The 27,985-nt window shown below is 47.6% G+C and overlaps 1 protein-coding gene across 2 annotated transcripts in view; it reads right to left on the reverse strand.

The window, feature by feature from the left end:
* DAP (death associated protein) overlaps positions 1–27,985 on the reverse strand; it is a 67,484-nt gene that overhangs the window by 25,582 nt on the left and 13,917 nt on the right. For both annotated transcript variants that reach the window (XM_088827631.1, XM_055422259.2), the window contains exon 2: positions 26,903–26,999. In XM_088827631.1, the coding sequence (XP_088683757.1) occupies positions 26,903–26,999 (97 nt within the window). The remainder of the gene's footprint in view (positions 1–26,902; positions 27,000–27,985) is intronic.

Here is a 27,985-nt window from a genome sequence, read left to right on the forward strand (position 1 = left end):
TGGACTAAGCCTGCATTTGGAAGGTACAGTTTACTCTGAGGAGTCGCATCAAACGACAGGCCTTCCTATGCCTTCGTTTTTGTCTGTAATTATAATAATGCCTGAACATCACTGTAGGGTTTCACAGGGAAATGCCTGCCCTGCCAGGGTGGTTACAAGAATGGGTTGGCAAACGGCTAAGGCTCTCTGACCAGGACACAGTGTCCTTGGACCAGATGGTGAGGCGCTAGAGGGTAGCTTGAGTGTGTTGTCAGGTGACTGATTTTTCCATTAGAGGAAAACCTTATTTAGTCAGATTTCACTGATTTGAAGTTTGTATCCTTTAGGAGACAGTCTGGATGAGTAGGCAACATAAACAAGATGGCAGGAAGGATATTAAAACCCCTGACGGAAGAAAGGTTTGGGGAAGAAACCCCAAACACTCGACAGTGAAAATATTATTTGTGTATCATCTGTATACACAAATAGTGAATACGGTTATTACAAAGAATTCTTACTTAGCCATGAAAGCACGACTTTTCTATGAGCAATTTTACTGGCAACACTCTAATTAGACAAGCCTGAGTTACAGTATGGTTGCAAAAGCAACAATATCACATTTCTTTCTATTTTCTAACTTGGAATTCTAAAGAGTATCCCGTTGTTGAATAGAATTAATATGAACCGGTAAAGTTCTACTGCATGAGGTTATACTTTATAAGAGCTGTTAGGCTTGCTATTCAGAACACATACACGCATTCCTATAAACAGTCAGGCAGGGGACTTCCCTGGTGGCCCAGTGGCTAAGACTCCAAGCTCCCGATGAAGGGGGCCTGGATTTGGTCCTTGGTCAGGAAACTAGAGCCCTCATGCTGTAACTAAAGAGTTTGAATACCACAGCTAAAGATTCCACATGCTGCAGCTAAGACCTGGTGCACCCAATAAATAAATATTTTTTTAAAAAGAGGCAAATTACTTGGGATGGCAGGTGACAAGTGAAAGTCCAATTAATTCCATTTGACCCCACATTAGTCTCCTGGAGGCTGTGTAGCTGTGCCCAGGGTGCAAGAGCCAAACAGAACACGCCCCAGAGAGGAACGATGTAAACAGATCGAGGGCTAGAACCTTTCCACCCTCAGAGAAGGTTTCCTCTCCCACATCGCTGTGAACTCCCCGCTGCCTGGTGCAGAGGACTGTGGACGGGCTTGGCAGATGTTGAGGCTGCACGAGGTTTGTGGTTTTCTCTATGCTGGGCCTCCCAGGCCAGGTCACGGCTCAGGTGCCCTGGGAATTCCCAAGAGGTGACCACGAAAGGCACTGAGGAGATTTCTCTGACTGCAGGACTCTTACAATTTTTCTTTTAAATTTTAGCTTTTTCCTTTAAAATTTGCAAACACACACAGGCGTAGAAAGCATTATATACACTCACATCCTGCTCACATACCGACACTGCTCTACCATCTGTGCCTCCCCACTTAACCTTGTCTCGTGGTGGCTTTTAAAGCAAGTTCCTGGTGTCACGTCATTCCATCCATAAACATTTCAGCAGGTATCTCTAAGAGATAAGGGTTTTTGACAGAACAAGACAATACCATTTTAGTACACCCAACGCAATTAACATTCATTTAAAAAGTAGTATGTAATCAATAATGTGTTCAATTTTCCTGGTTCACTGAAAAAAAAAAATCTTTTTTCCCTTGGTGTGTTTGAAGCAGTAAAAGAATACATGGAACTTTAAAAATATTTGTATTAAAAAATGCTGTTCTGATTGTGCCCTGTTCGTTGGGCAGCCTGCAGGTCGTTTCCTGGGTCTACCTTGTTCTATGTGGGAGCCACTGGCTGGTGGGTAATCAGTGGGTATGGGCCCTGAGGCCACCCAGAGGGCTCCTGGTTCTCAGTCACAGGCCTCTTGGAAGAGACTACACAGGGACCCCAAGGGCACAGGAAGACAAAGAGGCGGGGAAATTGGGGCCATAGGACTCTTTTTATCAGGGTTCTTTACGGGGCTGGCCAGCTGGGATGAGCAGGCTTAAAAAATTCTACACAAGGAATGCACCCACATCTCACAGTATCATCGAGAAACATGGCTAATGTAAAATAAGCTGACAGTTGACTCCTTGTAACATGTCCCAGGGGGAGTCCTCGAAAGGCAAGCATGGCTGTCAGTGCTCAGCCTAATTTATCATGTGTCCCTCGTGTGCTTCAGGGCAGTGGCTCAAAGCATGGGCCCCACACGGCAGCGTCAATTCATTGGGAAGGGGCTGGAGAGGCAGGCACTTGCCCCCCCACCTCCAGATCTGCTCAACCAGAAATGTGGGGTGGGGAGGGGGCGCGGGGCTGGCGACGTGTGTTTCAGCCACTCCCAGGAGCTGCCGCCGTGACTCAGGCTGAGAACCGAGCTGTGCCAGAGGTCGTGGTGCTCACGGGGAGCGGGGCAGCCCTGGAGGTCCAGTCTCCTCCACCTTCGGAGACAACGAGGGGGAGACTTGCTCCCGCGTCGGGGGGCACTGACGACAGGGCAAGAGTGTGTGTGACGGTCCGTCGGTCGTGTCTGCTTGCGAACCTGTGCACTGCAGCCCGCCAGGCTCCTCTGCCCACGGGGATTCTCCAGACAAGAATGCTGCAGTGGGTTGCCACGCCCACCTCCAGAGGGATCTTCCCGACCCAGGGATAGAACCCAGGTTTCCCGCATTGCAGGCAGATTCCTTACTGTCTGAGCCACCAGGGAAGCCCCAACTAAGACATCCTTACTGTCTGAGCTACCAGGGAGGCCCCAACTAAGATAAGGCACATGGAAATAAAAAAATATTTTAAAAAGCATTCTGGCCCTAACTCCGCACCCTGTCGCACTGCAGAGGCTGAGGGGACCCTCCAGGGTGCAGTCCCCCCAGTTCCAGGCAGGCTTGGGGTGCCCTGCGGAGCAGCAGAGCTGGAGCAGGTGGTGCTTCAGGGAGCCCTGCTGGACAAGGACCAAGGAAGAAGACGTGCAAGTTCTGTAATGAACAGTGGACAGTGCAGGCGGCTGAGCTGAGAGAGCCCTCATCACGCTAGAGGAAGTCTCACCAGTCCACCCTCGTTATATTTGAAAATGGAGAAGGTACTCAGGAACGGCAGAGCTGCAGACCTGCTGTCCAGTAGCTTCAACTAAGCTGTGGGCCCTCCCCCACCGAACGGAGATGCATATGGGGTGTAGAACCCTGAGAACCACGCCAGCACCCAGACCTTCGAAAAGTTGTCTGATGTGCTGGAAAATTAGAGTGAATTTGAACTTGAGTGAAAGATGCTCAGTCGTGTCTGACTCTTTGCAATCCCGTGGACTGTAGCCGGCCAAGCTCCTCTGTCCATGGGATTCTCCAGGCAAGAATACTGGAGTGGGTGGCCATTCCCTTCTCCAGGGGATCTTCCCCACCCAGGGATCGAACCTGGGTCTCCTGCATTGTAGGCAGATTCTTTACCATCTGAACCACTAGGGATGTTCTGCTATAATACGGCTCTAAGAGAACAAGGGTTCTTAATCCGAGGGGTCCAGAGACAAAAAATCAGGCAATCCATGAACTAGGTTAGGGGAAAACAAACAAACCAAAACCAAACCCTGTCTTTTAATTTTCATTCTCTCTCACTGTGAATTCAGGCAACAAGCCACAGTTGTGTGAGCTGAACCTGTAAGTCTTAAGTCACTCTTACATTGCAGCTACCTTGAAAAACGGTTTACAGTCATCACCATTTCAAAATGACAGCAGTGATCATGCAATCTTGTGATTAAATTATTTAAGTAAATACTGCTACTGCTAAGTCACGTCAGTCGTGTCCGACTCTGTGTGACCCCATAGACAGCAGCCCACCAGGCTCCTGTCCCTGGGATTCTCCAGGCGACAATACTGGAGTGGGTTGCCATTTCCTTCTCCATAAGTAAATACAGCACAGTTTAAAATAGGTCTTCCCTGGTGGCTCAGACATTAAAGAATGTTCCTGCATTGCAAGAGACCCAAGTTCAGTTCCCGGGTTGGGAAGATCTCCTGGAGCAGAAAATGGCAACCCACTCCAGTATTCTTGCCTGGAGAATCCCATGGACAGAGGAGTCTGGCGGGCTATAGTCCATGGAGTTGCAAAGAGTCAGACACGACTGAGTGACTCACACACACACACACACACACACACAGTATTTTGATAACTGCATTTCATACCTCTTTGCACACTTAAGAAAACTTGTATTAGGAGGAAGCAAAAACAAAATTAGGAAAAATATGGAGGAAAAAATTCAAAAGGACTTGAAAAATGAGGAAGCACAGATGGACAGACAGTTGGCTCTCCTGTTAAGAGAGTAGGGGTTTCCTATGTGGGTCCTTCCGATAGTATGACTCTTAAATGTGGCTGTAAGCTACCCGGCACCCACTGTGGAGGGAAATACACGAATAGTTGCTGAGCTGCTATTTTTAGACAAGCTGAGTCTAATGGCTGTGCCCTGCCCCCTCTCCCCACAGGACATTGGTAGCAGCCAACAATGCGCTTTCCTGCAGCAACACCTCCTACCGTGAAAAAAACTCAGATAGTGATCTCCCTGTCCCTTAGGCCATTTAACAGGCAGTTCCTGAGACCCCAGCAAAGGCCCCTATGAAATGGTTGCTGGGTTATTTCTAGGGGGTGAAGAGGTCCCCTGGAAAGCAATTCACAATTTTATCTGGGGAGGGAAGTGAAAGTGTTAGTTGCTCAGCCATGTAGGACTCTTTGCAACCCCATGAATTGTAGCCCACCAGGCTCCTCTGTCCATGGGATTTCCCAGGCAAGAATACTGGAGTGGTTGCCATTTCCTTCTCCAGGGGATACTTTCTGAGCTAGTTGAACCCAGGTTTCCTGCCTTGTAGGTGGATTCTTTGAAAAGCAATTCACAAGAGTCTATTGGGTAGGAAGCAACAGACGAAAGTGAAGGATTCACACAAGCGTGGGGAAAGGAGGGGGTTAATGCAGGTTTCCAGGCAAACGGGGCTGTTTCTCGGATGCTGTGGAAAGCGCTGGGCAGCTGAGCAGGACGCGCGCGCTCCTGCCTTGTCCATCATCCGTGCCCTGGGGCCACGAAAGCTCACCGTGGAATTTTCACTGGGAGGCTGCACCGAAGCGTTTATCACTTTCTTTGCATGTCAGCTTGTCACATGTAACAATTAATTTGATGATCCCAAATTGGACCTGACAAGAAGCCTCTTGATGATACGGCACGCCTGGTGTCCGGCAGAGATGAACACCATTTCTAATTTCTAACCGGCAGAGGTGCAAGAATTAGCCGGGGCCTTAATTCTAATTCCCAGAGCACCCGACTGGGTGCCCGGCTTGCCGCCACGAAGCACCCTCCTCTGGCAGCTGTGGACAATTTTAGGAAGCGTCATGTCCCAGGGTTGCTCCCTGATCATTTACAGTTTTCAGGATGTGAGGAGAGGCAGAAACTGAGCGCCGCCGAAGGAGAATCAGTGGGGAAACAAGGCTGAATAAACTGACGGCAAGTCAGGAAGGGAAGAGCATCTGGCTGGGGAGACTGACGAGCGATGAACTTTTCAGGAACCCATCAACGGTGGCAGGTAAACGCCCTTTGGACTAGACCTCTGTGGGCACTCATCTCATTCCATCCCCACCCCTCCGACAAGCAGCCGCCGACTAAACCCAGTGTGTGGGTCCCCTGCCCCCCAGCGCAGATGCCCTGGTCCCCCTAAGGAGAGCGGTTTAGGGGAAATATGTGCGTGCTAAGTCGCTTCAGTCATGTCCAACTCTTTGTGACCCCATGGATTATTGCCCGTCCAGCTCCTCTGTCTGTGGGATTCTCCAGGCAAGAATACCAGAATGGGTTGCCATGCCCTCCTCCAGGGGATCTTCCCCACCCAGGGACTGAACACACTGTCTCTTATTGGCAGGCGGGTTCTTTACCACGAGCGCCACCTGGGAAGCCCAGGGGAGATATATCAGGATCTAAATGAAGACACTTGTCCCCTGACAGAGATGCCTCCCAGCTCATACCCACCACCCAGCAACAGGCCCTCATGCTGACTCTTTCTGGAAATCACTATTCCTGACCTCCCTTTTAAGGGATGCAGTTAGGAATGAGACCACAGAACCAAACATCAGTCACAAAAGCTGCACGGCAAGACATTCAGCGTTCAGTGTACTGAGAGACCCTCTTCACACGTCTTCTGGCCCCTGGCTGCTGCAGCCACAGAGTCCTGGCTGTCAGAAGGTCGGCCGTCCTTCAGAATCACACCCCCTGATTGTCAAAGCCAAAGAAATATAGTCAGACATGCCTTACACATCTGCTGCCTCATCTCCTTCCTGCTGCTGCTAAGTCACTTCAGTCGTGTCCGACTCTGTGTGACCCCATAGACGGAAGCCCACCAGGCTCCCCCGTCCCTGGGATTCTCCAGGCAAGAACACTGGAGTGGGTTGCCATTTCCTTCTCCAATGTGTGAAAGTGAAAAGTGAAAGTGAAGTCGCTCAGTCGTGTCTGACCCTTAGTGACCCCATGGACTGCAGCCTACCAGGCTCCTCCATCCATGCTATCACGTGTTTAGTCGCTCAGTCGTGTCCGACTCTTTGCGGTCCCATGGACTGTAGCCCGCCAGGCTCCTCTGTCCATGGGGATTCTCCAGGCAAGAAGACTGGAGTGGGTTGCCATGCCCTCCTCCAGTGGATCTTCCCAACCCAGGGATCAAACCCAGGTCTCCCGCATTACAGGAAGATTCTTTGAGCCACCAGAGATGCCCAAAGAGCAAGCAGTTTACAAAAGAAAACCAGCGAACCATTTCTCTCATCTGAAACAGTACTTATGACAATAAACTCTTAAGCTGATAGGAAAGAGAAGATACATTAATAGCTTACTAGATAACAAATAAGAATGGTAAAAACATGGCAATTAATTTAATCCCTTATAACCACATCTCCTGTGCTCAGTCACTCAGTTGTGTCTGACTCTTTGTGACCCCATAGACTGCAGCCCACCAGGCTCATCTGTCTACGGGATTCTCCAGGCAAGAACACTGGAGTGGGCTGTCATTTCCTCCTCCAGGCAATCTTCCAGACTCAGGGATCTAACCCGCATCTCTCGTGTCTCCTGCATCAACAGGCAGATTCTTTATCACTAGCACCATCTGGGAACCCTATGTGTCTCCCATCCTATAAACATCATTTGAGTTGTGCAAGATCCCTCAATTAGGTAGTGGTACAACTGGCCCAACTCAGGTCTTCCAGCTGAATCCTTCTATTCCATCTTGATACCCAGTGAGAACAATTATGTGGCTACGAACCCTAGAAACAATACTAAGTTCCTCTGGAGCATCATAATGTTTATTGGTAAGCCCACTTCCTTGGGACGTTTGGGGAGAAGTAACAGATGAGAAACAGAGATGCTTATAGAAACAACTGTTCAGAATATTCGGGCAATTAAAACAAAAGAATAACCAGGCAAGAAAGAAAACAACAGTTTTGAGCATTTTTAGTAAAGGAACAGACAGCATGCTACAGCCACTAACACAGTGCTTTTCAGGGAGAGACTATTTTGCAGGCTCTGGGTCAGAAGTAAAAGAAGAAATGTGTTAAAGCAAGCTCCTGCCTCATTAGAAGTCTTGGTCTGAGTTGGCTCTATGTTTTATTATATGTCACCATCTTCTATCAGGCAGTCCTAAAGCAACTCCATTCTGAATAGTCACCGGAAGGACTGATGCTGAAGCTGAAGCTCCAAACTTGGGCCACCTGATGCGAAGAGCCAACTCACTGGAAAAGACCCTGATGCTGGGAAAGATTGAGGGCAGGAGGAGAAGGGGGTGACAGAGGATGAGATGGTTGGATGGCATCACTGACCCAATGGACATGAGTTTGAGCAAACTCTGGGAGATAGTGGAGGACAAGGAAGCCTGGCATGCTGCAGTGCATGGGATCGCAGAGTCAGATACTACTGAGCAACTGAACAATAACACCTTCCTCTTCATTATAATGCCCAGTCATCACAGTGTAGTGTTGACGGGGCTCCTAAGGATGTGTGAAAAGGATGCTTATCCATCTTGGCCTGCATCTGAAGGGGCCTGGCTGCCATCCAAGTGCATCTACCAGCCGTCCATTTGGAAGATTATTGAAGAAATGCCGAAATACAGATGCTGAATCGTTCAGGGGCAGAAAGACACATATAGCACAAAAGTAAACCTGAGAGATTCGTTTAATGAGCCACTGAGCACAGGCAGCCCATTTCCCTGTGCTACCCTAAAACTGTCTTACAATAATTTTAGTAAAAACTTAAAAAGATTTAAAAGCACAGCACCTCTCATCCTGTTTAAGCCTGAAATGGTTTATAAACACCTACCCAGGAACTGGGTTGGGAAGGCTCCTTGGAGGTGGAAATGGCAACCCACTCCAGTATTCTAGACTGGAGAATCCCATGGACAGAGGAGCCTGGTGGGCTACAGTCCATGGGGTCGCATAGTCAGACACGACTGAGCAACTGAGATGCACAGACACCCGGAACTACTCCACCCCCAGGGGAATGCAGAGGACCTCAGCGAGGACTGAGCCAGCTCCCCAAGTTTCTGGAGGACAGAATTCTGTTTTCTCATCTCCTCCCGCATCTAGTGGGATTCTAGACACGTGGCAGTATCTCCAGAACAACCAGAGACTGACGTTAATTCATGCTGTGTTGTTATTCTCTCTCCTCAAAGCTTGCAGAGGTTCACTGCCTCCTTCCGTTTCACTACAAAAGCCCAGAAAGAGAAACAGACTGGTCTACAAACCTTGTCCTGCAGATGAGGAGATAGGCCCCAAAGGCCAGCGTTCTACCTGGGACCACCCAGGGGCCACGGGCCAGGACACAGGGAGCCGCCAACGTCCACCACCTGCTCCCACTTCTGCCTCCCCAGCCAAGGCGCTGTAGGCACATTTCAGGAAAACGTGGAAACCTGATCCCTGAGGATGACGTGTACCCAGGTGACTTGACTGCATGGTCATAAGGGTGGTCGAGATTTAAAAAGGAAACTGAGAAGACCAACAGATAAACTAACACACTAAAGGCCTGAGTGAGTTTCCAGGCGACTGTTTCTCTGCTCCGGTTCTGGGTCTCCCTAAGAAGCCCTCGTGCTCAGCCCCACACCTGGGTGTTTAGCCATCTGGACACAAAGCCACAGGCTCTGAGTGTCCAGAGATACTCAGTGTGGGATTCCCTCCCCTTCCCAGGAGGAGAGGTGGGGGTCAACAGACGCTTGCCGGCCTGAGCCTCACTCCACCTCAGGCTCCCCTTTGACTCCACAAATGCATAAAAAGATTTCTTGTAGAAATCCACCCTGCAGGCTCAGCCTTGAAGATGGTGGCAGGGGTTTGCATCTGTTTCTACCTGTAATCACATCCATTAGCTCTGGCAAAATGAAAACAGCCTCTCCCATTCTTTAACAGTATTTGTTCTGGGTCCATGTGGCACCACCCTTCCCATTTAGGCCATTATTTCTTTTTTCCACTTAAAGTCATAACAAATTTAGGAACCGTGAGTCACCGGTTTTACCTTGATGCCAACTTCCTCTCATTTGTATTTTGATCTGGTTTCCTTTCTTTGCAGCTGACTTTGGAAACCTTGAATCTATGGCTTCTCAAGCACTGGACTGAGTCTTGTCCAACCAGGGATCGAACCCATGCCCCCCCGTGATGAAAACACAGGGTTTTAACCACTGGATTGCCAGGAAAGTCCCAGGCTCTCTTTTCAATTTCTTTCTAACTCCTTGTGAAAAGACGGTCAGTTGCCAGAAGTGGATGGTCATTTTCCTGGCTCTGTGGCTCCTGTTGTGGAGACTTCACGACTTGCTGGAGCAGTGGCGGGATTGGGGGGAGACGTGCCCACATGGAGCCCGGGTCATGGCAGAGCTCCTCCTATACCAACCCTGTGAAGCAGCAAAGCTTGCTGAAAGGAAGGTCAGAAGGAAAATCACAGAAGCTCTTCCATCTCAAATGAGCTTAGCTGGAAACCAGTATCTAATAATACAATCCTATTATATTGTCTATTGCTGAAAATAGGTCTGTGACTTTAAAATTCTAAGCAGAATTTTAGGGTCTCTTTTCTTTCTGTTTTTTTTTTTTTGGCCACCTGGTGTAGCATGTACAATCTTAGTCCCCCAACCAGGGATTAAACCCATGCCCCCTGTGATAAAAACACAGAGTCTTAACCACTGGACTGCCAGGGACAACCAGGGAAGTCCCAGGCTCTCTTTTCAATAATTTCTCTCCAACTCCTTGTGAAAAGAGGGCCAGCTGCCAGAAGACAAGGGTCGGTCAGAAAATTAGCAAGTCTTTGTTGTTGGTTTTTTATTTTTATTTTTTTTAATGTAATAGTGGAAAACTCAGCAGTGGCCACAGGACTGGAAAAGGTCAGTCTTCATTCCAATCCCAAAGAAAGGCAATGCCAAAGAATGCTCAAACTACCGCACAATTGCAGTCATCTCATACGCTAGTAAAGTCATGCTCAAAATTCTCCAAGCCAGGCTTCAGCAATACGTGAACTGTGAACTTCCAGATGTTCAAGCTGGTTTTAGAAAAGGCAGAGGAACCAGAGATCAAATTGCCAACATCCTCTGGATCATGGAGAAAGCAGGAGAGTTCCAGAAAAACATCTATTTCTGCTTCATTGATTATGCCAAAGTCTTTGACTGTGTGGATCACAACAAACTGAAAATTCTGAAAGAGATGGGAATACCAGACCACCTGACCTGCCTCTTGAGAAACCTGTATGCAGGTCAGGAAGCAACAGTTAGAACTGGACATGGAACAACAGACTGGTTCCAGATAGGAAAAGGAGTACGTCAAGGCTGTATATTGTCACCCTGCTTATTTAACTTATATGCAGAGTACATCATGAGGAACGCTGGGCTGGAAGAAGCACAAGCTGGAATCAAGATTGCCGGGAGAAATATCAATAACCTCAGAAATGCAGATGACACCACCCTTACAGCAGAAAGTGAGGAGGAACTGAAAAGCCTCTTGATGAAAGTGAAAGAAGAGAGTAAAAAAGTTGGCTTGAAGCTCAACATTCAGAAAACTAAGATCACGGCATCTGGTCCCATCACTTCATGGGAAATAGATGGGGAAACAGTGGAAGCAGTATCAGACTTTATTTTTTTGGGCTCCAAAATCACTGCAGATGCTGATTGCAGCCAGGAAATTAAAAGACGCTTACTTCTTGGAAGGAAAGTTATGACCAACCTAGATAGCATATTAAAAAGCAGAGACATTACTTTGCCAACCAAGGTCCGTCTAGTCAAGGCTATGGTTTTTCCAGTGGTCATGTATGGATGTGAGAGTTGGACTGTGAAGAAAGCTGATCGCTGAACAATTGATGCTTTTGAACTGTGGTGCTGGAGAAGACTCTTGAGAGTCCCTTGGACTGCAAGGAGATCCAACCAGTCCATTCTAGAGGAGATCAGTCCTGGTGTTCACTGGAAGGACTACTAAATAGAGCAGCGTGAGTCTTTGGAATCATAGGTTTGGTTTCAAATCCTACTTCTGTCAGTTTCTATTGGAATAACCTTGGGCACATCATTAGCCTTTCTGAGCAAATTTCCTCATTCATAAAATAAGGGTCCACCTTTCCTATAAGCTGGGAGGACAAAATAAAGACTAAGTATATAAAGCAGTGGTCTAAGAGTGGCTGGCATTTGTCATTATTTGACTATCAGACTTTCTAAATGATGCTGAATTGCTTGTTTGATAGCAGGGATCATCTTCTAAACTTATTCCCTGAGACCTGATTAAGATGAGACATAAACGCACCCAGCTGAGTGACAGATACTTTCTCAATAGATTCGAGTCCCATAGAAGCAGGGTTCAGTCCTGCTCTCTGGACAGTTCTCAGCGTGTCTGCCTCCTTCTCTTTGCAGCACTTACAAATATGCTGACCAGTTAGAAGTTATAACTGCTTATGAACAGCCAAAAGGTAAATTGTTCATATAACATTTTCTCCCTTTTATAATACATGGGTTTCTCAGGTGAGAACCCTCAGGAAAGAACCCTCCTGCCAATGCAGGAGTTGTGGATTGGATCCCTGGGTGGGCAGGATCCCCTGGAGGGGGAAATGGCAACCCACTCCAGTATTCTTGCCTGGGAAATCCCATGCACAGAGGAGCCTGGCGGGCTGCAGTCCGTGGGGTCACAGACAGTCAGACACGACTGGATATGCAACCTTTGGCATAGTGTTGACACACTTCTGACAAGCACATAGACTTCATCAGACAGGGACGGCGTCTGGCTACTCCAAGTGTGCTGGCAGCAGGCAGCTCCATGCCCCATCCTCCTGCGACCTTTCCCCCCACCCCCCAGCCGGCATTTGGGCAAGATTCCCAGGTGATTCACAAGTGCTATGAAATCTGAGAGGCTCTGTCCGCTCCTGAGGAGTACTGCTGCTTGGTTGAGCACCACTGGGCAAGTCCCACGCTGTCCACGCCTCCTCCCACCACCCCACCTGTTAAACTGCAACCTGTAAAGGATCTGGGTTTTACTTTACCTGCCAGCCAGCCAGTGTGGGGGAAATGGGGAGATGTCAGTTATAGATGTCATATATATATGTAAGTATGTATGGCTTCCTCATAGCTAAGCAGTAAAGAATCTGCCTGCCATGCAGGAGACTTGCGTTCGATCCCTGGGTTGGGAAGATCCCCTGGAGGAGGGCATGGCAACCCACTCCAGTATTCTTGCCTGGAGAATCCCATGGACAGAGGAGCCTGGCGGGTTACAGTCCATGGGGTCACAAAAGAGTTGGACATGACTGAGAACAGCACATATAGACTACCATCACTAAAAATGTTAATTATTTTGAGGGGGTGGAGGTGTTAACTAACCTTATTGGGGTGGTCACTTCACAATGCATACACCTATCAAATCATGCTGCACACCTTGAATTTACGTATATGTCAGTAATATCTCATTAAAGCTGGGAAAAGATAATAGTGGAAAACCTGGAGGGGATCAGGGTTTGGTGGAAGAAAATGATGTGTTCAAATTTATAGGCAATTTGACACATTTTTTAGGATCGAGATAGCCAATCTCTATATAATTAATAGACAATTACATATAACATTAGGATATTTTTAGTTCACTATTTTTTTAGACGCCAGAAAGTGAACTCTTATTTTTTTGTTTACTTTTAATTTTGTTTACTAGTGATATTTGTTGACAAATTTATACTGTTTTATGAATTGTTTATTCATGTTCTTTTAAATTCCTTGGGACTCTGACAGTTTTACTATCAATATGCTCCCCATTCATTTTTCCAGCCCATGTTAGGTTTTTAACCATCACTGCTATTAAAAAAGAAAAAACGTTAAGTATGGAGTTACTTAAAATGCTGGGAAAAGGTTTAGACAGCCCAAGGGGCAGGAAAGAAAGACAACACAGGGAACCTTTGATGGACCAATACTCCTTTCCTTTCGCCTTATTTTTCAGAGCTTCAGGGAAATGAAGTGCAACTAGATGTACAGAGTGGTCGATTCTGGGCGCAAGAAGTTAAAGCAGTGACTGATCTATAGCCTACCTGCTCTGTGAATGCTCTTTAGGAGGCTGACCTGCCAGTAAGTCCAAGTGAACGGATATCATCGAAACCCCAGGTTCAAATGAACCGAGAGCCAGGACGAACATATCCTGCCTGAAGGTAGGTGTTTTTGGTCACGACCCACTGCAGCAGCTGGGAGAGAAACACCTGTACGTGGAGACCTCAGGCACGGTGTGAGCAAGGAGAGCATGGGGAGGAGGAGGCGGCGGGGAGACCCCCGCCCAGCTCACCCTCCAGCAGGAGCACTGCTCACCCCACCTGTCCCCAAAAGCCCCTTAATGCTGTTCCCTGGCAGTTGCAGTCTCTCCCTACCTGTCAAAATTTCATATATGCTCCCAGGCTCAGAGTATCAACTCTTCATTGTCAACTGAACAGCAGGTTCAGTAACTACATTCACGTGTTAACCATCTGAGCTTTTCTCTCAACTCCCAGAACTTATCCAGTATTGCAGAGTATCAATGGTATTTCCTCTGCAAAAAGTGTAGATTTCAAAACTGTCAAAACTACTGCATCTGGTCCGCTTTCTACTGAATCCCTGTGTCATAAAGTGAACTTTAGCAGCAAAGGTCCAGCTATTCCGTAGGAAGGAATGTTGTTAAAGAAAAGGGAACCAGTTAGTCCCCCTATAATCAAACTTAAACATTATACTCCACTGCCATCTTTGGAAACGGGCACCCAAACCAGAACTTGGCTGTCTCTACTCTGTCATCTTGGCTTTCCATCCTTTCATTTTCAGGCCTCCCGCGATGCCCCCAGAAGGGTGAACAGCAATTACTTCTCTAAATTTAGTCAGCCTGGCTGAAGATGCTCTGAATTTCACCACCATCGCACTGAGGGAATCAGCTACAGAAGGAGCAACGATGCCATCTGGAATCTTCGCTCCCCCTCTTTTCATCTTTAGTCCTGACTTACACAAGTTCAGAGTTAGCCAGAATAAAACGTTTGTGGTGGCGGTCCAACTTTTGGACAAATTCTTGGGGGTGCCAAGGACATACTCTTCTTGAATGTTCTGGGATGCTCCCCGTGGGGCTGTGCTCATCTGAAGTGCCGGGAAAGAAACCAACCACCCCTACCAGCACATCAACCAGTTCGTAAGTAGAATTGTGTAATATCTGTCCTTTTGTGAGTGGCTTATTTCACTTGTTTTTGTTGTTTAGTTGCTCAGTCATGTCTGACTCTTTTCGACCGCACGGACTGTAGCCCACCTGGCTCCTCTGTCTGTGGGGTTTCCCAGGCAAGAATACTGGAGTGGGTGGCCTTTTCCTTCTCCAGGGCATCTTCCTGACTCAGGGATCGAACCCACGTCTCCTGTTTTGCAGGCAGACTCTTTAACACCGAGCCACGTGGGAGCCTGTTTCACCTGACGCAGGTTAACCCACGCTGTGGCATTGTGATGGGATTCCCTTCTCTCCTCAGGCTGCATGGCATTCCGCTGAATGAATACACCACACTGGCTACCTGGTCATTCGCTGATGGGCATTTAGGTTGCTTCCACCTCCTGGTTATTGTTAATAATGCTGCCATGGGTGTGCAGATAACTCTTGGAGACACTGTTTTCAATTCTTTTGCATATATACCCATAAGTGGGCAAGGGCTTCTTCTTAACATAAAAATCTCTGTGGATCTCTTCCCAATAGATGTTTTGCTTCTGGTATCTAGACCTTTCTAGGTCTTTAATAACATCTGGAATCTTATCTGTCAAGAGTTCCACCTGGGAGAATCTGGGTTAGGTGACTGCTCAGGTGTGTCCAGCTCTAAATCCAGTGATTCTACGAGAATTCCTTGAGTATAATGCCATCCTCATAACTTCGGCCCACATTGATGAGTATCTTTCCCTACAAGACGTACAAACCAGAAATCGAAGTCAATCTCTCCCTAGAGAGACCTGAGGGCTCAATGGAATATCCCAGAAGGAGGAAGAATCTTCTTCCTTAACACTGACCTTACCTGGCTCACCTCTTTCACCAGGTGGAAAAGAGGTAACCAAGTTACTAAGTTAATTAACTATTTACCTTTAAAGAATCAAATTCTAAGCTCATTATTACTGACCCACTAAGCATTTTCTGAGTGCTACGCATTCTGACCCAGCTGAAGTCAACAGAGTTTATTTTTGTTTTCCTCTTTCATTCTTTTTTTTTTTAATAGGCTTTATTTAAACAGAGGGCTTAAAAACTTCAGGCACAGTCACTGTAATGTAATAAACTCAATAAAGGGCTCCTGTTTCTATGTAGTTATTTTTCTAGGCGTCATTACTATTACATATTGCATTCTGTAAAATCCAGCTGCTGGAGAGTTGATTTAAATTCAGTTCCTATGTTTATGTAATAAGGAAATGCTCCTGATAAATATTGAAACCCTCTGAGGAGCACCATAAAAACAAAAGAATTAACCGTTCCAAGAAGCTGGCTCCGGTGCAGACGCACGGGGCTGTGTCTGGAGACGGAAGCCGATAGCTCCCTCGCCTTTCTCCCCTTCTTCCATCTGATGGAAGGTGGAGGGCAGCGTGGCGGTCTGGTCAGGAGGTAGGACTGTGGAGGGAGGGAAGCGGAGGCTCAGAAGCGCATCAATCACACCTCGTTTCCGCATCCCTTACGGAGCCAGATGTTGGGAAAATACTGCCTCCAAGCCCATGACCAGTAGCACCAGGCGCCGGAGGACAGTGGAGCCCGTAGCACGTCCCTTCTCAGCCTCACCCTGGCGGGGTCCAGCCAGGCTCCCCCGACACAGGGATGCCCACGTGCTTCCCCCCTCCACTGAATGGTTGAACGGTGAGGTTCTAATTCCCCACCCACCAGACCCCAGCCTGCCTCAGGGCCCATCTAAGGGGAGCTCAGACTCTGAATTCCTGACAACACCACTGCCCACGACTCCTGGGATAGAAAGTATTTTGCGTCCCACGCCAGAGGCTCTGTGTTCATCGCGCAATTCTGGGCAAAACTTCTTAATGTACTTAGGTGTGCTCCTCCCAATCATCCTAAAATACATGTAACCATGGGTTTTGGAAGACATGAAACTACATACAACCAGAGAGGGGCTTCCCGGGTGTCACAGGGGTAAAGAATCTTCCTGCTCAGCGGGAGACATGGGAAGCCTGGGTAGGAAGATCCCCTGGAGAAAGGCATGGCAACCCACTCCACTATTCTTGTCTGGAGAATCCCATGGACAGAGGAGCCTGGCGGGCTACAGTCCTTGGGGTCGCAAAGAGTTGGACATGACTGAGCAACTTAGAACACACATGACAAAACGAACATGTGGCTTCAAAAATTACTGCAAAAAGAACCCTCCAGAGGCTGAGGTTACCACCAATATAAGTACAATAAAAAAAGAGACGAGCTCGAGCTTCTCGTCCTGGTACAAGTATTTCATGAACCACATTACAAACACCGAAGATCTAATTAGACTTGACAGGAAGCCACCCTTTCCCACAAAACCTGAAATCACCAGGAAGGACATTAGAAATTTAGATTTACATCCTGAATCATTAATGAGAAACACTACCTCAAGGGTATTTGGACCTTGAGATATGAGCTAATGACAATAAAAAGTCATAATGGTTGGCAGGGCATTTAAAACGTTGCTTATTTCACCTTGAGCTCATACATTAATATCCATTTTGTACATATTTTACAATGTATATAACAGTAGCAAAATATGCACAGGATAATTAAAAATGAACATACAAATACGGGGGGTGCAGGCAAACAGCAATTTTTAAATTGATGGGGGGACTTCCCCAGTGACCTAGTGGCTAAGACTCTGAGCTCTCAATGCAGGGGGCCCGGGTTTGATCACTGGTCAGGGAATGAGATCCCACATGCCACAACTAAAGATTGCACATGCTACAATGAAAAGACTTTGCACACCTCAGCGACAGTCAAAGATCCTGCGTGCTCCAACTAAGACCGGTGCAACCAAGGAAATAAGTAAAATAAATACTTCTTTAAAAATTAAAAAGATAAACTCGGGGGGTGCACAGTCAAGATTTGGAGCCACACCCCTGATACAGGGCACCCACCGGGATAGGAGGGGCAGACTGCTGCAGTGCTCAGCCTGGGCAACTGTACATGCTCGCACAGAAGCAGAAGCCATTTGCCGTGTGGGCGTCACAGCTGATAAGTTATTGTGCTCCATTGCTGTTGGGATGTCATTGAAACTGGGCAACCGGTGCCTCATGCCATGAGGTGCTGAAGCTTGTTAAGAATTGAATTGTGTGTCCCTCTGCTCCCCCTGCTTCTTATGTTAAAGTCCTAACCTCCAGTAGCTCAGCATGTGGCCTTATTTGAAAATAAACTTGTTGCATAGTTAGTGGAAGCAGTGACAGATTTTATTTTCTTGAGCTCCAAAAATCGCTGCAGATGGTGACTGCAGCCATGAAATTAAAAGATGCTTGCTCCTTGGAAGAAAAGCTATGACAAACCCAGACAGCATATTAAAAAGCACAGACATAACTTTGCAGACAAAGGTCCAACTTGTCAAAGCTATGGTTTTCCAGGAGTCATGCACAGATGTGATCTGGACCATAAAGAAGTCTGAGTGCTGAAGGACTGATGCTTTTGAACTGTGGTGTTGGAGAAGACTCTTGAGAGTCCCTTGGACTGCAAGGAGATCCAACCAGTCCATCCTGAAGGAAATCAGTCCTGAATATTCATTGGAAAGACTGATGTTGAAGCTGAAACTCCAATACTTTGGCCACCTGATTCGAACAACTGACCCACTGGAAAAGACCCTGATGCTGGGAAAGTTTGAAGGCAGGAGGAGAAGGGGGTGGCAGAGGATGAGATGGCTGGATGGCATCACTGCCTCAATGGACCTGACTGTGAGCAAGCTCCGGGAGATGGTGCAGGACAGAGGAGCCCGGCGTGCTGCAGTCCATGGGGTCACAAAGAGTCGGACACGACTTAGCAACTAAACAGCAGTAGTTAAGATGAGGTCATTAGGGTGGGCCCTGATGCAGTGTGACTGGCATCCTTATCAACAAGGGAAACAGGCCCCAGACACACAGTGAGACTGCCGTGTGAACACTAGAGTTCCGCTGCCTCAACCCAGGAGCCAGGAGGGGGCCTGAAACAGATCCCTCCCTACCGCTTTCTGAGAGGGCACGGGCCTGCTAACACCTTGATCTCAAGTTTCTGGGCCCCCAGATTGTGAGACAATCCTGGGCCTGTGGCGCTTTATTCTGGAAGCCCTAAGGAAATGAATTCTCTGCTCCTTTGAGGGGAGGCAGGCTTCCTGGCGAGAAGGTCCTACTGTAACCCAGGCGGACATGCCAGCAGGTTCACCTGAGCCCTTGCAGAGTGATGGGGAGAGGGCTGCCTTGAGGAGGGGCTGCAGACTCTGTGATGCAGACAGACGCTCCCCACCCCCTGGCAGCTCTCCCGCGCTACCCGCTGACCCGGGCTGCCATGTGGGGACCCAGGCACCTGCATGAGCTCTGTTAACCTTCTGTAGCCCGAGCAGCTCCAGGCAAAATGAAGACTTTCACAGCTCCCTTGCCAGGCTACAAACTGTACCACATGCAGAACCACTGACCATGAGACTCCCGGGCAAAGCTGACAGTGAGAGCTGCCCAACAGCAACGAGACTCTCCCCGTGTTCCCCACCAAAGCAGACAGGACCGTCCATCACTACTTCCTGTTGCCATGACAACGTGCCTCAGGCGCCTTCTATTCGGAGGATCTTGCTGTAACTTCAAGAAGGCTCTTCCCTGGAGGTGGCATCTCAGTCCACAAGCAGGTGATAATCTGTTACCCCATCACAAGGACATCCCCTGTTATTCAACACCCCAGCTCATCAAGACTCTTCCTGTGGCTGAGGACAGGGGTTGGCTGCCACATCATGGGTCCTGCCTGCTGATCGGGGCACCCAAACAGCACAGGAGTGGATGGCTGACTGGCACCCCTAGTCCACTGGCAACTTCACACATCACGGGGAAACGATTATAATGCTTCTAAAAGGTAGCTGACAGCTAGCCTGGATATAAAAGATAATCCTATTGCAAAGTAAGGATGATGCTGAAATTGGCTCACAAGCCTCATTCAAGTTCACACATGAAGATAATGGCTTAAAGATAAAAATTCCCAGGCGTATAGGGTGGGAATTAACCTCAACGTTTCCCATTTTCCATTTATTTAAGAATTAACTTTAACTGAAAGAACCGTTAATAATGGCCATAGATTATCATTTGGCATCTATTAGGGATTGACTCGTTCCCCACCCCCAACTATGGGAAGCCCTTACCCCCAGGACCTCAGAATTTAACCTTTTATGGAAACAGGGTCTTACAGAAGTAAATGAGTTCAAATGAAGCTTTTAGGGTGGGTCCTAATCCAATATGAGTGGGACTTCCCAGGAGGTACCAGTGGTAAAGAACACCCCTGCCAATGCAGGAGACAAAAGAGACGCAGGTTCAGTCCCTGGGTCGGGAAGATCTTCTGGAGGAGGAAATGGCAACCACTCCAGTATTCTTGCCTGGAGAATCCCATGGACAGAGGAGCTTGGCGGCTACAGTCCATAGGGTGGCAAAGAGTCGGACACAACTGAAGCAACTTAGCATGCACGCACGATGTCCTTACAAAAAGGGAAACGAGACATACACAGAGGGACGGTAAAACGACACAGGGAGAGGGCCGCGTGAAGACAGAGATCAGGTGAGGTATCTAGGACTTCCCTGGTGGCCCAGCGGTTAAGACGCCGAGCTCCCAGTGCAGGAGGTGCATTCTCTGTTTGGGGAACTAAGATCCTGAGTGCTGCACAGCATGGCCAAAAAAAAAAATAATGTATCTACAAGCCAAGGGATGCCAAAGATGGCCCACAAAGGAACCCACCCCGAGGACACCTGGATCTTGGCGTTCCAGCCTCCAGATCTGTGAGACAATACAGCTCAGTTATTTTAAGCCACCCAGTTTGTGGCATTTGTTACGGCAGCCCCATGGTAACTCAGCCTGTGTCTAATAACAACTGTTTCAGGCTGGAGTTATCTGTGACGGCGAAGAGCAACAGGTGGAAGCTTGTTGTGAAACAAATACAGCACTTTCACAGTCATTCACAGAAGAGCAGAGAGCAGCAACAAGGAACGTCATGGATACGCAGGTTCCCATCTGAGGTCCAATGGGATGACTCTCTACCACCCCCTCCTTTTTAAAAATGTATTCATTTTTAAAAAACTGTTAATTTTGTGTTGGAGTATAGCAAAGAATTGACATTTTTGAACTGTGGTGTTGGAGAAGATGCTTGAGAGTCCCTTGGACTGCAAGGAGATCAAATCCTAAAGGAAATCAGTCCTGAATAATCATTTGAAGGACTGCTGCAGAAGCTGAAGCTCCAATACTTTGGCCATTTGATGCGAAGAGCTGACTCCTTGAAAAAGACCCTAATGCTGCGAAAGACTGAAGGCAGGAGGAGAAGGGGACAGCCAAGGATGAGATGGTTGGATGGCATCACCCACTTGATGGACTTGAGTTTGAGCAAGCTCCAGGAGTTGGTGATGGACAGGGAAGCCTGGTGTGCTGCAGTCCATGGGGTCGAAAAGAGTTGGACACGACTGAGTGAATTTATTCAACTCAATTGTCAAGTGAATTGACAGCCAATTAACAAACAAAGTTGTGATAGTTTCAGGTGAACAGCGAAGGGATTCAGCCATACATATATATGTATCTACTTTCCCCTCAAACTCCCCCCACCTCCCATCCAGGCTGCCACATAACATTGAGCAACTCTCTGCCTTCTTATTTCAGGTCTTCTACTGTAAATGAGTGTCTTTTTCGTGGTCTCCATGTAAAGAAATTCCTTGTTTAGCAATTAATAAGTATATTGGGGGAAACAGACTGGGCAAGTAGCCCGTTTCTCCTTGAATTTTTGCCCTCTAATTGTAGCATCCCTCAGTGTATCCTGCGGACAATTACTGTGGTGTTTGCCTATTGGTGATATTCTAGTTTACACATTTATTCACTGGAATTCTTCTATAAAGAAGAGTTGCCCCTTCACATCTACGTATTCAATTATTTGTGTCAGTATGGACTCATGGATATCGTTATAATCCAACACCATCATTATCTATGTTATCACAAATGATTCCAGCTTTGCCATCCTGTGTGCCTTCTGGTTGGTTTCTGTGTTGTTTGGACACGTCTCCATTCTTTTGGGAATACTTCCTTGTGTTTTGGCACTACAAGCTGTGCCAGGCTCATCTCGTACTTTTTCCAGCCCTGGTTCTGGAATGAACCACTTCTCCAAAAAACTCTTGGTTGGGGAATGGTGTTTAGAAACCAAGATCCTGGCCCAAGGGGGTGCTTATGGCTACGTGGTGACAGTTCTTTAATGCCCTGTCAGTGAAAACAGCTAGGATGTATGTACCTCTCCCATGCATGTTTATTTATGTATGTATGTTCCCACCTATACCTACTGTCCATCCATCCATCCATTTATTCATCCAGTTAAGCTATGAGTTCGTACTGAAGTAAAGTGTTAGTCTCTCAGTCCTGTCCAACTCTTTGTGACCCTATACTGTCGTCCTCCAGGCTCCTCTGTGCATGGGATTCTCCAAGCAAGAATACTGGAGTGGTTAGCCATTACCTTCTCCAGGGGATCTTCCCGACCCAGGGATGGAACCTGTGTCTCTTGCATTGCAGGAAGATTCTTTACCATCTGGACCACCAGGGAAGCCTGAGTTCATACTAATACCTCTAATTCTAATTAAATATCACAGTTATCTTAGTCTTCCCCTTTTCCTGACCGTGAGAAACTTGACTCATCAGCCACAACATATTTACTTCTTTGTTCAACATTCGTGCACACATAAAGCAATTTCAGAATCACTAACCCAAACTCCTGTATGAAACACTGACTAACTGGAGTGTAGCATTTATGCACAGTTTTTTTTGCATTTTTTTTTTTGTCTTTAGCCTTATAGTATCCAGTCAAAATAATACTTCCTGGAGTTACATAAGTTAGGTCATTTTTTCCGCTGTACTTGCAGTCGGTAACAGCATTTGTGTCACACTCAGGGCCATCTGTTACTGTGTGTATTCCATCTTGGGCATTTCCCGCAGCCTGGAAGATTGGAACTGTTTGCTTATTTTGAGGGGGGGAGGTATGTGACCATGAAACAGCATCACAGCCCTGAGTCGGTCCTGCACACACCGTGGACTCAGGAAGGGCTGTTCCCTCCTGACCCTGAACACCCCCTCCCCCAACCTCACTGCTTCTACTCCTTCCCAGTCCACCCCCGTCCACACCAGACCCCTCCACTGCTGCTGCACTCCTCCTGCCACCTACCTTTGAAAATACTTTCCACCCAGCTCGATTCAGGCTAGGGCCTCAGCACGTGTTCGCCCCTGAGCTGTATGTTAGTGGATTCGAACGACCCCTGCAGCCCACTCTGTGTCTGCAGTTCCTCCATTACATAACAAAACTGGACACTGTGACTTAATATGCTTGGCAGACGGCTTTGAGAAAAAAACACAGCTTTCCTAGATTGGGTCAGTTCTGAGATCAAATCTTGCACCCAACTCAGGAAAGTATTAGCTCACAACAATGAAGCCTCTTACTCTTCTTGGATACAAAGGGCCACAGGTAACTAGAATTTAGTCTGATGGGAATGTTTGGAAAACATTTTCAAACTTCTGCTACATTATTATTTTTTTTTAAATAGCATCTTTAAACAATTTGATCGTATAAGGAATTACCTTTTTAATACCTGAAAAATGACAGGATTAAGGGGTCAAAGGGGAACGTAAAGATATGCCAAAGAAAAGTACAAGGAAGGGCGCGCTGCGGTTTCTTAGTCGCACAACAGCCTGCTTAGCGCCCCAGTTGTTCAGTCTCTCTGCAGTCAGTATTTGGTTTTCTGACTGGGGATGGAAGCCACCAGAGATGAGTCAGTAAACGCAAAGCCACCTTCAAATATCTAGGGAGGAAAGCAGAGAGTTCTGCAAATGCAGATCCAAGGAGGAAATTGGCATCTGAGACTATGCATTTATTTTCATATCTGGAGAATGCTTGGCTCAAAACATGATAAAACAGAAAACTTTAGGATGAGGGTAATGTGAATTTTGAAGTCACATGCCATGACATTTCCAAAGAAATTAATGTAAAACATTACATGTCTGACTAATTCTGGAAATAACTATGGCCGTTCCATATGTAAAGGAAAACCAGCCCAGTGTCCCAAAAGTTTGTTATGAGCTGTAATTAGGCCATCTATTTTGGTGAGGTTGCATGGGTGGGATTGTGGGCTTGAGGAATATGGGAAAGGGTATGGGCAACCCCAGAATCAATGTTTATTTTATAGAGGGATCTAGGACTTCCCTGGTGGCTCAGATGCTAAAGAATCCACCTGCAATACAGGAGACCTGGGTTTGATCCCTGGGTTGGGAAACTCCCCTGGAGAAGGGAATGGCAGCCCACTCCAGTATTCTAGCCTGGAGAACTCTATGGATAGAGGAGCCTGGTGGGCTGTAGTCCATGGGGTCGCAAGGAGTCAGACATGACTAAGCTACTAATAGTTTCTTCATTTTTCCGGATTTACAGTCTATATTGATCCCAAAATATTTTGTCAGTTCAGAGGGTCTCTGTACCCTATTAGGGACATGGGATTCCAAGTCAAGACAGAGTCAGCGCTGAATCCTGGCCAGACCACTGCCTGGGTCAGATAAGCTCACTGAGCCTGGGTTTCTTCACCTGTGTACGGGGAGCTTTTAGGTGGTGTGAACATTAAACCCAATGGGAAGCACTTACTAAGTGCTCAGAACAACAGACACTCAGTTGGTACACACAGTCCAGGGGCTAAGAGTAGGGGGCTCTGGACCCAGCTGCCAGTCTGAGATGCTGGCTCTGCCCCTCACTCGCTGTGTGACTTTGGAAAAGTCACTTAAGCTCTCTGAGCAATTAAAGTGGGAGTAGTAATCCAGAAAGGGGATAATAATGAAAGGCCAGCTCCCAAAGGGGTATGAGGATAGAGTGGTTGCAAGGATCGAATGAATCCACACGGGCAGAGCCCCGGTTAGAGCCGGCTAGGTCCGCTGCACTCCGTAATGCCGTCAGTCATCGCTATCAGCGTAATTATTCAATCAGCCCGCCAGAAAAACGCTGCCTGCGTGGCGGTGGAAGTGGACTTTTATACACAGTGCCAGGTCTGCTGTGGGAGTTTGGAAGGAGTTGTGTTGGCAACATATGCCAATAGCGACAGCGTCTACAGAGGCTTCCTCGCCTCTGTCAGTGGTGTTGGGGGGGTTTAACCCACAGCAGTGAGGAGAGAAGCTGGAGCCCGGAGGACAAGAGCCTTCACCCCGACAAGGAACACGGCGCAACAGTGTGACTGCAGGCAACAAACATACCCTGGCTCACGTGCAAACCCTGCCCTGCAGTCAGCCTGATTCAAAAACACCTGGTTCCAGAGCAAACCAGCCTTCACGGTGGGTGAAAGACTAACGCCCAGGGTGCTGGGTGTCCCCCTCCTTTCTCTCGCAACCGTTCACCCTCTGGAACATTTATCCACACTGTGCATCTTCCATAAATGCCGTATTTCACCTTAAGAGAAAAAAAATCGATAGAAAACGAATGGGCTGTTCTATTTCTAAACACGCTAAGAAATGATCAGCTGTCACTGTATTGACACTGTGTTAGCACAGTTCAGTTCAGTCGCTCAGTCGGAAGTAGCTATTTGTCCCTTATTCCACTTAAACTCATGCAGAAAAGCATATTTCATTGATTTCCCAGGTTTTTTTGTTTTTACCCCCCAGATACAGCTCTCTGTCTCATCCTCTCTCTTCCTTCTTAAGAAACCAGTGGATATGAAGGGAAATGACACTCCAGGTTTCTAGTGGAATGCTACAGGTCACATGCTTTTATACTCGGTTCCAAGTCCAATAATGTTCTCAACACCAAACATTCTAACTCGTAGGCAGGCAAAACTTACCCTGAACTGGTTCAAGTCTGCAAATCTTTAAAATGCATCTCAGCTGGTATGAACATCATACACAGATTCCAACAGGCTATTTGAGACCCCACAATGGGTACTGTATGAAATGCATATGGTCTTATTCTGCTAAAACCTGCTTCCTCTCCCAAAACATTCAGTTCAGTTCAGTTCAGTCGCCAGGCCTCCCTGTCCATCACCAACTCCCGGAGTTCACTCAAACATTAGAATTTCTGAATTCTGATATAAATTATGCCCCACGGTTTTCAGATATAGGAGAATTCCTGATGCGGTTATGTTCCAAACACAAATCTGAAAATAGTCAGTGGAAAGAAAATTCGAGACTTTTCTTTAAACCACCTTCTTCTTTTAAAAAACCAGAACTTGAGCTGACTTCCCTGGTGCTGATATCTCGTGATTTAAAATGGGCAATAATCACTCAGAAACTTCTCCCCAAATTCTGTCCTCCCCTCCAGGGACCGCTCTGAGTGATACCCGACGTCTTACAGAAAACACCCAATGGCACAGCATATACACAAGCGGATATGTGGGGTCACCAAGCCCTGCACGTCCTTCTCTGCCCGCCGTCAGCAGCTATCCCTTTGGAAGCCCGGCCTGCTCTGAGCCCCAGGCTTCGGGTTCCTTCCTACTCAGTGTGGCAAGCACTGGCCTCTGAGGACTTCAGTCTCCCGAGTGTAACCTGGGGAGCATTCCACCTGCTATTTAGGACTTTGGGAATGAAATGCACAACCACAGGCTGGCTGCTCTCCACACTCCTTTTCCTCTGGCTGAGACTCGGCTGGAGACGAGTTACAAGGTGCAAAGCTTAGTGCTGACTTCCCTCTCTGGGGACAAGCTCAGAGACAGGCGGGCACTGGCGGCGCGTGACTGTGTCTCACAGGTGGAAGGAGATGGGCTTGTATCGAGGTCTTTGGACCAAACTTGCCATTAGAACCTGAAAGGAAAGCAGGTGTAAACAGAGATGGTGGTGTTGCCGGAAGGTGAGCTGTTGGGGACCCAGGGATCTGGGGCAAAGACGTCGTTTAAGGGCACTCGGTCACTCATCAGGGTGTGGCCTCGATGATTCAAGGTTTGGCTGAAACTGGCAAAGCCCTAACACTTGTGAACACTATTTAAATCAGTGGTTCTCTGCCCTAACAGCTCAGAGACTCAACTAGAATGGCATTTTCAAAGGTCTGTACGTGATTTCAATGTGGTGGTGGAGGGCTTTTGCCCAAAGACGGATGAATCCACTTAGATTTATTCAGGGCAAGGGAAGAAGGCATGCTCTAGCTGGCCTGTTTCTCCTCTGTCTAGGGGACAGAAGCCCCTCCTCACTGATCAGGAGAGGAAAAGCTCACAGCACAGGGCCCCAGGAGCCCAGGGTTTATCAGAAGCAAGCAGCAGAGAACAAACGTTAATGTTTAACTGAATAAGGGTGATTTGTGAATCCAGAACTTTCCTACCTGGGGCTTTCCCACTCCTGGTCGTCCTTGTCCTTCTCTTCTTTGGTGTCTCCAGAATGCGGGTGTTTCTGCACAATTCGCATCCCACCAGCTTTCACTGAAATGAAGACGAAGGGGTGTGATCAGTGTGGACACATAACCATCAGATGGCAGGGGAGCTACTCAAAGGTGTGTGGCTGTACCGTGGCCCCAAGTCCAAACCAGGTGGCAGTGACAGCTATTAATCATGGAGAACAGTGCTGTTATTGCTGTTCTTGAGTTACTAAGTCACAGCTGACTCTTTGCAGCCTGTAGCTCGCCAGGCTTTTCTGTCCATGGGATTGTCCAGGCAAGAATACTGGAGTGAGTTGCCATTTCCTTCTCCAGGGAATCCTCCCGACCCAGGGACTGAAGCTGTGTTGAAGCCCCAGTAATGCTGGGGGAGATTCAGTATGACACGATGCTCAACACTGTCCCATCTGCAGCCACTTAGAAACTTTCCAAGGCTCATCTGTGTGTCTGGAATCCTTTCAAGTTGGTAAGAGCAGCGGTGGTACCAGAGTACAAACCATGTGGAGAAAGCGGCCGCTGGCTTTTAGGTTTTGTAGTTTTGTGATCCAGCAGCGGCCACTCCATCCCTGCCTGTGACATTTTCTCAAATGCCGATGGTGCTCTGATGGGGATGTAGCCACAGGTGACACAGGACATCAACTGTGTCACAGCACAGAGCCCGCTCTGGTGACGGCCTTTCCCAGACTGTGCTGTGAAACCCTGGGGTTGGCAGAAGTTAATTTCATTTTTAAAAAACAGCCTTGCTGACATATAATTCACATATGATGTGGTCCCCCTAGTTAGAGTGTACAGTTCAGTGGTTTTGTGTATATTCAGAGTCACACAACTGTGGCCACAATCATTGTCAAACAGGATCATCACCCTCAACGGAAACCCATCAAGGGTCCCTCTCCAATCCCTCCTCTCCCCCAGCTCCTAGCAACCAGTCATCTGTACCAGCCTATTCCGGACATCTGACATAAATGGGGTCATAAAATACACAGCCTTTGGTGACAAGATTTCTCTCTGAACATAACGTTTCCAAGGTTTATC

Source organism: Moschus berezovskii, chromosome 18, assembly GCF_049115385.1.
Source record: "Moschus berezovskii isolate FMDL1 chromosome 18, NW_MosBer_1.0, whole genome shotgun sequence".
Classification (NCBI taxonomy): Eukaryota; Metazoa; Chordata; class Mammalia; order Artiodactyla; family Moschidae; genus Moschus; species Moschus berezovskii.